The 14771-nt window shown below is 49.4% G+C and overlaps 2 protein-coding genes across 3 annotated transcripts in view; one reads left to right on the plus strand and one right to left on the minus strand.

Moving 5' to 3' along the window:
- Positions 1 to 14771, plus strand: part of LOC144508369 (CD276 antigen homolog) — a 309505-nt gene that overhangs the window by 273256 nt on the left and 21478 nt on the right. The gene's annotated exons all lie outside the window — the stretch shown is intronic.
- The window catches only part of LOC144508368 (cell surface glycoprotein MUC18), a 26192-nt gene continuing 12192 nt past the window's right edge, over positions 772 to 14771 (minus strand). The window contains exons 5-8 of the mRNA XM_078236223.1: positions 12074 to 12218; positions 6844 to 6988; positions 4590 to 4692; positions 772 to 3656 (exon numbers count right to left, since the gene is read on the minus strand). Coding sequence (XP_078092349.1) covers positions 4602 to 4692; positions 6844 to 6988; positions 12074 to 12218 — 381 coding nt within the window. The 3' untranslated portion in view covers positions 772 to 3656; positions 4590 to 4601. The remainder of the gene's footprint in view (positions 3657 to 4589; positions 4693 to 6843; positions 6989 to 12073; positions 12219 to 14771) is intronic.

A 14771-nucleotide genomic window follows, 5' to 3' on the forward strand; every position in this document is an offset into this window, starting at 1 on the left:
GAGTGCCGTATTGCTTCATTCGGTTGCTGGCTGGGTCCAGCATTTATTGTCCATCCCTAATTGCCCCTTGAGAAGGTGGTGGGTGAGCCGCCATCTTGAACCCGCCGCAGTCCCTGAGATGTAGGTACACCCACAGTGCTGTTAGGGAGGGAGTCCCAGATTTTGACCCAGCGACAGTGAAGGAATGGTCGATATATTCCCAAGTCGGGATGGTGAGTGACTCGGAGGAGAACCTCCAGGTGGGGGTGTTCCCAGGTATCTGCTGCCCTTGTCCTTCTAGATGGTAGCGGTCATGGGTTTGGAAGGTGCTGCCCAAGGAGCCTTGGTGAGATGCTGCAGTGCATCTTGTAGATGGTACACACGGCTGTCACTGTGTGTCGGGGGTGGAGGGAGTGAATGTTTGTGGTTAGCGTGTCGATCAAGAGGGGCTGCTTTGCTCTGGATGGTGTCGAGCTTCTTGAGTGTTGTTGGAGCCGTACCCATCCAGGCAAGTGGGGAGTATTCCATCACACTCCTGACTTGTGTCCTTGTAGATGGTGGACAGGCTTTGGGGAGTCAGGAGGTGAGTTACTCACTGCAGGATTCCCAGCCTCTGAACTACAAGTCTGTGTGCGTTGTTCTTGACGATATTGCTGAAGTCATCAGTTAGTGACCAGCCTGAGACAAGATTGACAGTTTTGAGTGGTTGGAACATACACACACCCCTCACAGCGAGGAGGCAACTATATTCAAACATGTTTTGTTTTTAAAGAAAAATACATCAAACTAGCATTTATGGTTTAACTCTTTTATTTCAAGGTACGAAAGCTACAGATCCTTTATCCACTGCAAGCATCAACTAACTATACAGAAAAGCAGTATCTCCCAACACTCTGAACTCGGAGCTGAAAAATAAAGCATTGCTTATGATAATCAACACTTAGAAATCTTTTCCTGCAATGTGACCCATCTCAGAAGCCCAGAATCCTGCCAAAATTCCCAAATCTTGCACACATCTCAAGAATCTCTCGTGTGTGTCTCTCTCTCTCGAGACTCAGTACAAGAACCAGAGGGGACACAGAATGAAGAGAATCAGGAAAAGAACCAGAGGGGGGAAGATGAGAATTTTATTTTTGACACACAGCGAGTTGTGATCTGGAAGGCGCTGCAGATTCAATCTGAACTTTCAAAAAGGGGCAATTGGAGAAATACTGGAAGGGGGAAAATTTAGAGTGATAGAGATTGAAAAGTGAAGTTAAAATTCAAGTCAACAACAAACTTAACACTTGTGTGGAGGAACAGTCAGGCAGGAGGAGAGGTTCCCGCCCCACAGAATTACAAGGGGGCCATTCGACAAATCGAGAAAAGCGCATTTTCGATCCAGATCCGCTTGCTGAGTGGGAAAGCTTCATGAATCATAGAAAATCATAGAAACCCTACAGTGCAGAAAGAGGCCATTCGGCCCATCGAGTCTACACCGACCACAATCCCACCCAGGCCCTACCCCCATATCCCTACATATTTACCCGCTAATCCCTCTAACCTACCCATCTCAAGACAATAAGGGGCAATTTTAGCATGGCCAATCAACCTAACCCGCACATCTTTGGACTGTGGGAGGAAACCGGAGCACCCGGAGGAAACCCACGCAGACACGAGGAGAATGTGCAAACTCCACACAGACAGTGACCCAAGCCGGGAATCGAACCCAGGTCCCTGGAGCTGTGAAGCAGCAGTGCTAACCACTGTGCTACCGTGCCGCCCCAAATGTCCCCTCATTGTCCCCTCGTTGCTTCCTCCACCAAACACCTGAAATCTGTGTGTGTGTCCACCTCCACCTCCTTCCCAAACACCACAGGGAATATTCTACCGTTTGGAACGCGGGTCTAGGATTCGAGGTACGCAATGACCAAGGATGACTGATGGTAAGAGCTTTTCCTGTTGGCCATTCCTTGCGCGCAGCCTGGCTAACTCTTCGTTACCCCCTTCAGATGGTATGTTTTGGGCTCTTGGGCTTGGGTACTCAATGCCATCGGAGAGCCACACACGCAGGGCCTGAGATTGCTTCACCCAAACATGCAGACACCTTGACTGGCCTGTACTATACCCCATGCAGAGTTGGGTTTAAACTGAGGGGCAGAAGAATTGGATGCGTAAACCTTCCTGGGGTTCACGACCTCCGAAAGGTGTTATGCTCTGTGCATAAAATTGAACGGTAATTCTAACCGCCCGTGCAGGACATGTGGGTCTCTTAAAAAAAAAATTGCATCGATTATCCTGACTTCCGGAGAGTTTTGCTCCCTTTCTTGCATAAGCAGTTTAATGCGCTGAAGATAATTCCTTCGCCTGCCTGAGAGAGGTTGCAAGAGACATAAGCAACGCGTGACAGGCGAGTGGTCGCCAGAATATTCCCCGCTGTAATACCGACATTCCGCCAACAGGAGACGCTGTTCTGACCGTTCACCAGTGCCATCTGGTGGCAGAAAGGGTGGAACTGCAGGTGCAAAAGTGCAATTTAATTTGGCAAATTGTGAATGAAGGTCCCCTTTAACCCAGAGGTCCCCTTTAACCCCGACTAAAAGAAAATTAAATGCTGTTCATATCCCCTGTCGTCAGAGAAAACAAAACACAATAAATCCTTACATTACGGAAATGTTAAAACAGTAAAAAGAACATTATAATTATCCATAGACTTAAAATCAGTACAACTGAGATATCCAGAAATATCCAGCTCTTGTGGAAGTGCAAACCACATGATTATAATTCACAACGCAAATAAAATCGGGCTACTTAATTTAGAAAGTGCGTAAATGTTTACAGTGTCCATTCTGGGAGAGCGTCTCTGGGGAGTTTTGCAAACTGCCCAACACCGGGGATGATGAGACTTCAACTCAAAGGCCACAACTTGCGGTTTAGAGACTCTTATTCATACTGGGGGTTCTGGGAGGGTGTTGCATTTACGGGGGTGGGAGGGGGTCCCTGGAACGATATCAATATTTGCAGAGGGTCCCTGGGGAGTGTTATTATTTGCAGAGTGTCCGGGGGAGTGTGTCAATATTTGCAGAGGGTCCCTGGGGAGTGTGTCAATATTTGCAGAGGGTCCCTGGGGAGTGTATCATTATTTGCAGACGGTCCCTGGGGAATATGCCAATATTTGCAGAGGGTCTCTGGGGAATATGTCATTATTTGCAGAGGGTCCCGGGGGACAGTGTCAATATTGGTAGGGTTTTCCCGCGGTGCACAGATATTTCGGGAGGTACTTTTAAAGTTGTTTATTTTCTTTAAGAGGGTGCAGTATTTTGTCCCAGACAACAGGGGGCACTGTTGTAGCCCACAATGCCGCCATCTGGTGGCCATGCGATAGAACGACGGTGGATCTCCCCCCCTCCACCCCATCACACGCATCAATCTTCACCCAGTGTTTAAAAAGATCTTCAAATAATTCCTCAGTCTATTTGAAGACTGCAAAGGTACCAGTGTAGCTCTCCACCAGCCCATTTCACAGCAATGGACACTGCATCCACAATCTAAAAATAAAGTCATTCAGCAAATTTTTAAAATATAAAAGTTCCCCTGACTTAATAGGAAAAAGCAATTCAGAGATGAAAAAAGTTCAATCCTTTCATATGATCAGGTTTCCCTCACCCCCGCCCCCGTCCCTCTTCAAAGGAGTCTGTCTGCAAAGAAAAACACATTCTTTTTAATATAATTATCCAGCGTTTTCGTAGAATCATAGAACTCGACAGTGCAACAGGAGGCCATTCGGCCCATGGAGTCTGCACCGACCACAATCCCACCCAGGTCCTATCCCCATAACCCCACATGTTTACCCTGCTAATCCTCCTGACACTAAGGGGCAATTTAGCACGGCCAATCCACCTAATCCACACATCTCTGGACACTAAGGGGCAATTTAGCATGGCCAATTCACCTACCCTGCACATCTTTGGACATTAAGGGGCAATTTAGCATGACCAATCCACCTAACTTACACATCTTTGGACACTAAGGGGCAATTTAGCATGGCCAATCCACCTACCTACACATCTTTGGACTGTGGGAGGAAACCGGAGCTCCCAGAGGAAACCCACGCAGACACAAGGAGAATGTGCAGACTCTGCACAGTCACCCAGGGCCGGAATCAAACTCGGGTCCCTGGTACTGTGAGGCAGCAGTGCTAACCATGGTGCCACCAACACATGGTTATGGCCATTCAGCCCATCACCGCAGTACCAGCTGTCCACAAGAGCGACTCACTCACTCCCATAACCCCCCCTCGTTTTCCCCCTCAACTGCGCAAATTTTTGCCTCCAGTTAACGATCCGATCCCCTTCTGCAGTCCTCGATTGAATGGCTAGCCCCAGACTCCCAGGCAGTTGCTAATCCTAACCCTTCACTGGGTCGTGTCTGTCAATTCTTTCATCAATAGCCTTATATCTGTCTCCCTCTGGTTCCCGCTTCTTCTATCAATGGGAACAGGACCTCCCTATCCATTCTGTCCTCGAAACCCCCCACCCCATCACCGGGTTCATTGTTTTCCTGCCCCATTACTTTAAGAGATTGAGTCAGAGGAGGGTAAAAGGAAGAGATGGAAAACACCAGGGACCCACCTCGTGAGTGATTCACATGACCAGAGGGACGGAGTCAGCAACAGTGACTGGGAGGGAGGAGCCACTTCCTTTCCAGATTGGAGTCTTGCTGTTCTTCTCATCCCTGTGGGCAGCAGGAGACAGCGAGGAAGAGAAAAGGTGAGTTTCAGAAAAACACAACACAAGATGGTCCCCATAGGTTGCACACAACTGCCAACTTGCAGCCACTCCGCAACAAGCAAAGTCTCTGAGTGAACTTGCCTTGATACAGCGGCGTACAATGCACCCACCCATACACCACCCGTAGGCCTGGAGAAAGCCTCGACTCAATCTGGAACCTTCCGTAACCACTGAATGACTTAAAATTCTGCACATCCAATCGAGTACTCGTTTTTAGAGTGAGGTCACTGTTGTGATGTCGGAGATGCGGCAGCTAGTTAGTACAAAGCAAGATCCCACAAATAGCAATGTGATAGTGACCCAGATCATTAGCAGTCGTGATGTCCTCCAGCCCCTACAACCCTCCCTATCTCTGTAACCTCCTCCAGCACCTACAACCCTTCCTATCTCTGTAACCTCCTCCAGCCCCTACATCCTTCCCTATCTCTGTAACCTCCTCAAGCCCCTTACAACCCTCCCTATCTCTGTAACCTCCTCCATCCCCCTATAACCCTCCCTATCTCTGTAACCTCCTACTGCCCTCCCTATCTCTGTACTTCTTACAACCCTCCCTATCTCTTTAACCTCCTCCATCCCCCTATAACCCTTCCTATCTCTGTAACCTCCTACTGCCCTCCCTATCTCTGTACGTATAAAAGTTAGGGTCTGAGTATAAAAGTTGGGGTCTGAGTATAAAAGTTGGGGTCTGAGTATAAAAGTTGGGGTCTGAGTATAAAAGTTGGGGTCTGAGTATAAAAGTTGGGGTCTGATGTTGCAGATGTATAGAACGTTGGTTCGGCCGCATTTGGAATACTGCGTCCAGTTCTGGTCGCCACACTACCAGGAGGACGTGGAGGCTTTGGAGAGAGTACAGAGGAGGTTTACCAGGATGTTGCCTGGTATGGAGGGGCTTGGTTATGAGGAGAGATTGGGGAAACTGGGGTTGTTCTCCTTGGAAAGACGGAGGATGAGGGGAGACTTAATAGAGGTGTATAAAATTATGAAAGGCATAGATAGGGTGAACGGTGGGAAGCTTTTCCCTGGGTCGGTGGTGACGTTCACGAGGGGTCATAGGTTCAAGGTGAAGGGGGGGAGGTTTAACACAGATATCAGAAGGACACATTTCACACAGAGGGTCGTGGGGGCCTGGAATGTGTTGCCGGGCAAGGTGGTGGAGGCGGACACACTGGGAACGTTTAAGACTTATCTAGACAGCTATATGAACGGAGTGGGAATGGAGGGATACAAAAGAGTGGTCTAGTTTGGATCAGGGAGCGGCGCGGGCTAATTGTTCCTTGTTTCTCGTGGAAGTGGAAATGACTAGGGTTGGGAAGCATTTTCCGATCAGGGCCATTGTGATCTCCTGGACTCGTTTCGATCGCCTCAGGGGGTCGGAGAGGAATTTCCCAGATTTTTTTTTCCCCATATTGGCCCTGGGGTTTTTCACTCTGGGTTTTCGCCTCTCCCTGGAGATCACATGGTCTGGAATGGTGGGGTGGGGGTGAGTTAATAGGTTGTAATGAACAAAGCATCGTAGCTGTGGGGGACAGCTCGGTGGATAGGATATTGGTATGTAGATAGGCTGGAAAATTGGGCGGGGATCCTGGATTCAGGATTCAATCCTGGACCGGGGAGCGGCGCGGGCTTGGAGGGCCGAAGGGCCTGTTCCTGTGCTGTATTGTTCTTTGTTGTTCTTTGTTTGTCTTACAGCCCTCCCTATCTCTGTAACCTCCTCCAGCCCCTACTGCCCTCCCCATCTCTGTAAACTCCTCCAGCCCCTACAACCCTCCCTATCTTTCTGTAACCTCCTGAAGCCCCGACAACCCTCCCTATCTCTGTAACCTCCTCCGGCCCCGACTGCCCTCCCTATCTCTGTAACCTCCTCCAGTCCCTACAACCCTCCCTATCTCCGTAACCTCCTCCCATGCTCTACAACCCTCCCTATCTCTGTAACTTCCCTACCTCCCCCGTGTCCTGGGGCAAATAGCACAGAGAAAGGCAGTGATCTTGGTCGTTTCCTACACGTCAGCAATGAGCTCACTTTGGAGATGTCCGGGGCTCTGGTCAGGTAAGGCGTGGGAGAAATGTAACGGATGGAGGTTGTTGTTGTACTCACAGAAGTTGCATCCCCTTCAGGTTTCTCTTCTTGGCTTTGCACTTGTAGGCAATAATTCCCAGCAGCACCAGGAAAAGAACGCCAGCTGGAATGGCAATGGCCAGAATCAGGTTCATCTCACTCAGCTGTAGTGAGCTCAGAGGTTCTGAGGGAGGAGAGAGAGAGAGAGAAAGTTCTACAAGGGGCAGGTGAGATTAATCAACAACCCGCAGTGGTATGTTGACAGGATGTTAACTGAACACAGCCATGTTGTAACTACCAGAGCAAATCAGAGACTGGGAATCTTACGGTGAGTAACTCACCTCCTGACTCTCCCAAAGCCTGTCCACCATCGACAAGGACACAAGTTATGAGTGTGATGGAACACTCCCCACTTGCCTGGATGGGTGTGGCTCCAACAACACTCAAGAAGCTCGACACCATCCAGGACAAAGCAGCCCCGCTTGATCGACACGCTAACCACACACATTCACTCCCTCCACCCCCGACACACAGTGACAGCCGTGTGTACCATCTACAAGATGCACTGCAGCATCTCACCAAGGCTCCTTAGGCAGCACCTTCCAAACCCACGACCGCTACCATCTTGAAGGACAAGGGCAGCAGATACCTGGGAACACCCCCAACTGGAGGCTCCCCTCCGAGTCACTCACCATCCCGACTTGGAAATATATCGGCCGTTCCTTCACTGTGGCTGGGTCTAAATCCTGGGACTCCCTCCCTGACAGCACTGTGGGTGTACCTACATCTCAGGGACTTTTTAAAAATTCATTCGTGGGACATGGGCATAGCTGACTGGCCAACATTTATTGTCCATCCCTAGTTGCCCTTGAAAAGTGGGCAACTTTTCATCGTGGGTGAACTCACGTGCTATGGGGTGACCCACAATGACACTGGGAGGGGATTCCAGGATTTTACTGCAGTGGGTTCAAGGTGGCGGCTCACCCACCACCTTCTCAAGGGGCAATTAGGGATGGGCAATAAATGCTGGACCCGGCCAGGGACAGCCCACATCCCGTGAAATAATAAGAAACAGTATCAGGTGACTTCCAAGGTGTTGGGGGCAAGGGAGGGGGTTTAAGAAACATGGAGGGGGAGGGGGCGATGTAAGGCTCTTGAAATCCCATCATACAATGAGGGGGGGCAAAACTCTCCCATGGGGAGCACGATTGGCTAATGGTTTGCCATAGAACCCCTGAACTGAAGGGCTGGTGAAATAGCAGAGTGGGGAACATACATGAGGATATAATCAAACCTGCAGGATTCACACCAGATTTGATTAGACTAGATTTGGGATTACTGCGTGCAGTTCGGGTCACCATTCTATAGAAAGGGCACAGAGACACTGGTGCAGTGCAGAGAGGATTTACATGCTTGATACCAGAAATGTGTGGAAATTCATATCAGGAAAGAACTGACAGGCGGGAGATCTTCTCTCTCGGGAAAAGAAGGCTGAGGGGGTGACCTGACTGAGCGAGTCAAAATTCAGAAAGGTTTTAACTGATTGGATGCGGAGAGAATGTTTTCTCTTGTTGGAGAGAACAGAACTAGGGGACCTCACTATGAGACAGTCATTAATAAATCAAATGAGAAATTCAGGAGAAACCTCTTTCCCCAGGGATTGGGGAGAATGTGGGACTCGCCGCCGAGGGGAGACTGTGGGACTCGCTCCCACGGGGAGTGGGGAGAATGTGGGACTCGCGCCCACGGGGAGTGGGGAGAATGTGGGACTCGCGCCCACGGGGAGTGGGGAGAATGTGGGACTCGCTCCCACGGGGAGTGGGGAGAATGTGGGACTCGCGCCCACGGGGAGTGGGGAGAATGTGGGACTCGCTCCCACGGGGAGTGGGGAGAATGTGGGACTCGCGCCCACGGGGAGTGGGGAGAATGTGGGACTCACCACGGGGAGTGGGGAGAATGTGGGACTCGCTCCCACAGGGAGTGGGGAGAATGTGGGACTCGCTCCCACGGGGAGTGGGTAGAATGTGGGACTCACCACGGGGAGTGAGGAGAACGTGGGACTCGCTCCCATGGGGAGTGAGGCGAATGTGGGACTTGCGCCCACAGGTAGTGGAGAAAATGTGGGACCCGCGCTCACAGGTAGTGGAGAAAATGTGGGACCCGCGCTCACAGGTAGTGGGGAGAATGCGGGATTTGCTCCCACGGGGAGTGGTCGAAGCGAATAATATTTAAGTGGGAATGTGGATAAACACATGAAAGTGAAAAGCCTAGACGGATATGGTGATAGATTTAGATGAGGAAACATGGGAGGAGGCGTGAATGGAGCATAAACATCGGTATGGACGGATTGGGCCGAATGGCCTGTTTCTGTGCCGTATATCTCGTGTCACACAAATCTACATAATGAAATTGAATGGACTGGGTGTTGACCATATGACATTGGAGGGTCAGTGGGAGGAGATAAATGGTGCAGTAAGGTTCACGGTTGATAGAATGACAGGAGCCGGCTGCAAGTGTGTGGAGGATTATTTCATGATGTGGAGATGCCCAAGGGAAATTGAGGGACTGGTCAAAAAGAAAAGAGAGGCGTATGTTAGGTCCAAGCAGCTAAAAACGGAGGGAGCTCTGGAGGAGTACAAAGAAAGTAGGAAAGTACTCAAACGGGGAATTAGAAGAGCAAAAAGGGGTCACGAAATGTTCTTGGCAGACAGGATTAAGGAGAATCCCAAGGCATTTTATTCATACGTTAGGAACAAAAGGGTTGTTAGGGAAAAAATCGGACCTCTCAGGGACAAAAGTGGGGACTTATGCTTGGAGCCCAAAGAAGTAGGGGAGATCCTAAATGAATACTTTGCGTCAGTATTCACAAAGGAGAGGGATGTGTTGACTGGGAGTGTCTCGGAGGGGAGTGTTGAACCGTTGGAGAAAATCTCCATTACAAAGGAGGAAGTGTTAGGTTTGTTAGAGAGTATAAAGACTGACAAATCCCCAGGGCCTGATGGAATCTATCCAAGGCTGCTCAGGGAGACGAGAGGTGAAATCGTTGGGCCTCTGACGCAAATCTTTGTCTCGTCACTGGACGCAGGTGAGGTCCCAGAGGATTGGAGGATAGCCAATGTGGTCCCGTTATTTAAGAAGGGTAGGAAGGATAACCCGGGTAATTATAGGCCGGTGAGCTTGACGTCCGTGGTGGGGAAGTTGTTGGAGAAGATTCTTAGAGATAGGATGTATGCGCATTTAGAAAGGAATAAACTCATTAACGATAGTCAGCATGGTTTTGTGAGAGGGAGGTCATGCCTCACTAACCTGGTGGTGTTTTTTGAAGAAGTGACCAAAATGGTTGACGAAGGAAGGGCCGTGGATGATGTCTATATGGACTTTAGTAAAGCGTTTGACAAAGTCCCTCATGGTAGGCTAGTGAAAAAGGTTGGATCTCATGGGATAAAGGGGGAGGTGGCTAGATGGGTGGAGAACTGGCTTGGTCATAGAAGACAGAGGGTGGTAGTGGAAGGGTCTTTTTCCGGCTGGAGGCCTGTGACTAGTGGTGTTCCGCAGGGCTCTGTATTGGGACCTCTGCTGTTTGTGATTTATATAAATGATCTGGAAGAAGGAGTAACTGGGGTGATCAGTAAGTTTGCGGACGACACAAAACTGGCAGGACTTGCAGATAGTGAGGAACATTGTCAGAGGCTACAGAAGGATATAGATAGGCTGGAAATTTGGGCAAGGAAATGGCAGATGGAGTTCAATCCTGATAAATGCGAAGTGATGCATTTTGGTGGGAATAATGTAGGGAGGAGCTACACGATAAATGGAAGAACCATAAAGGGTGTAGAGACGCAGAGGGACCTGGGTGTGCAAGTCCACAGATCTTTGAAGGTGACGTCACAGGTGGAGAAGGTGGTGAAGAAGGCATATGGCATGCTTGCCTTTATAGGACGGGGCATAGAGTATAAAAGTTGGGGTCTGATGTTGCAGATGTATAGAACGTTGGTTCGGCCGCATTTGGAATACTGCGTCCAGTTCTGGTCGCCACACTACCAGAAGGACGTGGAGGCTTTGGAGAGAGTACAGAGGAGGTTTACCAGGATGTTGCCTGGTATGGAGGGGCTTGGTTATGAGGAGAGATTGGGGAAACTGGGGTTGTTCTCCTTGGAAAGACGGAGGATGAGGGGAGACTTAATAGAGGTGTATAAAATTATGAAAGGCATAGATAGGGTGAACGGTGGGAAGCTTTTCCCCGGGTCGGTGGTGACGTTCACGAGGGGTCATAGGTTCAAGGTGAAGGGGGGGAGGTTTAACACAGATATCAGAAGGACATATTTTACACAGAGGGTCGTGGGGACCTGGAATGTGTTGCCGGGCAAGGTGGTGGAGGCGGACACACTGGGAACGTTTAAGACTTATCTAGACAGCTATATGAACGGAGTGGGAATGGAGGGATACAAAAGAGTGGTCTAGTTTGGACCAGGGAGCGGCGCGGGCTAATTGTTCTTTGTTTCTCGTTTCAAGGCTTCATTCTATGATCATCTTGCTGGTGCCAGTACAGAGTGAGACTGCGGATAGTTGGGAACCTGTCTCGGGGGCAGGGAATTCAGATGGTGTTCGTAAAGCAGAAGGGGAAATGAATAGGGTTGGGAAGCATTTTCTGATCTGGGCCAGTGTGATCTCCTGGACTCGTTTCGATCGCCTCAGGGGGTCGGAGAGGAATTTCCCAGATTTTTTTTCCCCATATTGGCCCTGGGGTTTTCACTCTGGGTTTTCGCCTCTCCCTGGAGATCACATGGTCTGGAATGGGAGGGTGGGGGTGAGTTAATAGGTTGTGATGAACAAAGCATCGTAGCTGTGAGGGACAGCTCGGTGGATAGGATATTGGTATGTAGATAGGCTGGAAAATTGGGCGGGGATCCTGGATTCAGGATTCAATCCTGGACCGGGGAGCGGCGCGGGCTTGGAGGGCTGAAGGGCCTGTTCCTGTGCTGTATTGTTCTTTGTTGGATTGGAGTAAACACAGTAAGAGTTTTAACAACACCAGGTTAAAGTCCAACAGGTTTATTTGGTAGCAAATGCCATTAGCTTTCGGAGCCCTGCTCCTTCGTCAGATTTCCACTCCATCTGACGAAGGAGCAGGGCTCCGAAAGCTAATGGCATTTGCTACCAAATAAACCTGTTGGACTTTAACCTGGTGTTGTTAAAACTCTTATGAGGATTATTTCACCATATTAACAACAGGGATAGAGACAAGGTGAATCAGTTTAAATCATCTCACCTTCCACAACCTCAATCAGAACAGATTTGGACTGGGATAGGCTGGGGATTGAAGGGTGAATGGCTTGACAGGTGTAAATTCCCCCCTGTCCTGGGGTGATCTTCACAATCTTCAGGTTGCTGGTTGGGTAAATCCAATCATTGCCCTGTAAGAATGAGGTTGAATTTCATTTAGATTCCAGTCTGTAACTCACTCCCGGGTATCGGTTATTCTATATATAAACCACCCCGAACCCCTCGATTAGACTCCAGTCTGTAACTCACGCCCGGGTATCTGTTATTCTATATATAAACCGTGCCGAACACCTCGATTAGATTCCAGTCTATAACTCACTCCCGGGTATCGGTTATTCTATATATAAACCACCCCGAACCCCTCGATTCGATTCCAGTCTATAACTCACTCCCGGGTATCGGTTATTCTATATATAAACCACCCCGAACCCCTCGATTAGATTCCAGTCTATAACTCACTCCCGGGTATCGGTTATTCTATATATAAACCACCCCGAACCCCTCGATTCGATTCCAGTCTATAACTCACTCCTGGGTATCTGTTATTCTATATATAAACCATCCCGAACCCCTCGATTAGATTCCAGTCTGTAACTCACTCCCGGGTATCTATTATTCTATATATAAACCACCCCGAACCCCTCGATTCGATTCCAGTCTATAACTCACTCCTGGGTATCTGTTATTCTATATATAAACCATCCCAAACCCCTCGATTCGATTCCAGCCTGTAACTCACTCCCGGGTATCTGTTATTCTATATATAAACCGTGCCGAACACCTCGATTAAATTCCAGTCTGTAACTCACTCCCGGGTATCGGTTATTCTATATATAAACCACCCCGAACCCCTCGATTCGATTCCAGTCTGTAACTCACTCCCTGGTATCTGTTATAGAATCATCGAATCCTACAGTACAGAAGGAGGCCATTCGGCCCATCGCGTTTGCACCGATCACAATCCCGCCCAGGCCTGACCCCCCTAACACTATGAATTTACCCTAGCTAGTCCCCTGACACTAAGGGGCAATTTAGCATGGCCAATCCACCTAGCCCGCACATTTTTAGACTGTGGGAGGAAACAAGAGCACTCGGAGGAAACCCACACAGACATGGGGAGAATGTGCAAACTCCACACAGACAGTGACCCAAGCCGGGAATCGAACCCGGGTCCCTGGCGCTGTGAGGCAGCCGTGCTAACCACTGTGCCACCGTGCCACCCCTATCTGTTATTCTATCCATGTAAACCACACTGAACTCCTCGATTAGATTCCAGTCTGCAACTCATTCCCGGGTATTTGTTATTTTATATATAAACCACCTCACACCCCTCAATTAGATTCCAGTCTGCAACTCACTCCCAGGTATCTGTTATTCTATATATAAACCACCCTGAACCCCTCAATTAGATTCCAGTCTGTAACTCACCCCGGGTATCTGTTATTCTATATTTAAAACACCCAAACCCACCCCAATTAGATTGCAGCCTGGCCCCATCAAACACTCCCAGGATAGGTACAGCACGGGGTTAGATACAGAGTAAAGCTCCCTCTACACTGTCCCCATCAAACACTCCCAGGACAGGTACAGCACGGGGTTAGATACAGAGTAAAGCTCCCTCTACACTGTCCCCCATCAAACACTCCCAGGACAGGTACAGCACGGGGTTAGATACAGAGCAAAGCTCCCTCTACACTCTCCCCATCAAACACTCCCAGGACAGGTACAGCACGGGGTTAGATACAGAGTAGAGCTCCTATCAATTCCCACAATGCACCTCCGAGCTAAGAGTCACTCCACCCTTTCACTATTACCCACATCAGCCATCACTCTGATCTCTCAAAGTGGGACGACTGGTTTATTATCAAAACTTAATGTTTCCAGGCTCCAAGCCAGTGAGGTGAATCTGTCCCAGTTCATCTTACATGGAATCATTGATTAAACATTATTGGGTAAAGGTCGTCAGGAGCAGCAGCCGAGTGCTGCTGTCAAAGTCCAAAGGTTAACGTGAGCGAGATCCGTTTTCCTGGCTCCTCTGTTTGCTGCCAACTCCTTCAGTGAATCCACACAGACAGCACTGTGTACAATTCTGGTCATTATGTTGTATAAAGGATATGGAGGCACTGGAGACAGTGTAGGGCAGATTTACAAGGCTGACACAAGAAATATGTGGGATTATTTGTATGGAATTGAGTATCCATCTCTTCTTTCTTGAGACAAGAAGGATGAGGGATTGACCTGTTCGAGGTCTTTAAAATTCTGTAAGTGTTTTACAGATTGCACAGAGAGCGAATGTTTCCTCTTGTGGGAGAGACCAAAACTAGGGACCATCGATATGCGATAGACACAAATAAATCCGATGGGGAATTCAGCAGGAACTATTTTACTCAGAGAATGGGGGGAATGTGGGACTCGCTCCCACGGGGAGTGGGGAGAATGTGGGACTCGCTCCCACGGGGAGTGGGGAGAATGTGGGACTGGCTCCCACGGGGAGTGGGGAGAATGTGGGACTGGCTCCCACGGGGAGTGGGGGGGAATGTGGGACTGGCTCCCACGGGGAGTGGGGGGAATGTGGGACTGGCTCCCACGGGGAGTGGGGGGAATGTGGGACTGGCTCCCACGGGTAGTGGGGGGAATGTGGGACTGGCTCCCACGGGGAGTGGGGGGAATGTGGGACTGGCTCC

Source organism: Mustelus asterias, chromosome 20 (genome assembly GCF_964213995.1).
Source record: "Mustelus asterias chromosome 20, sMusAst1.hap1.1, whole genome shotgun sequence".
NCBI lineage: Eukaryota > Metazoa > Chordata > Chondrichthyes > Carcharhiniformes > Triakidae > Mustelus > Mustelus asterias.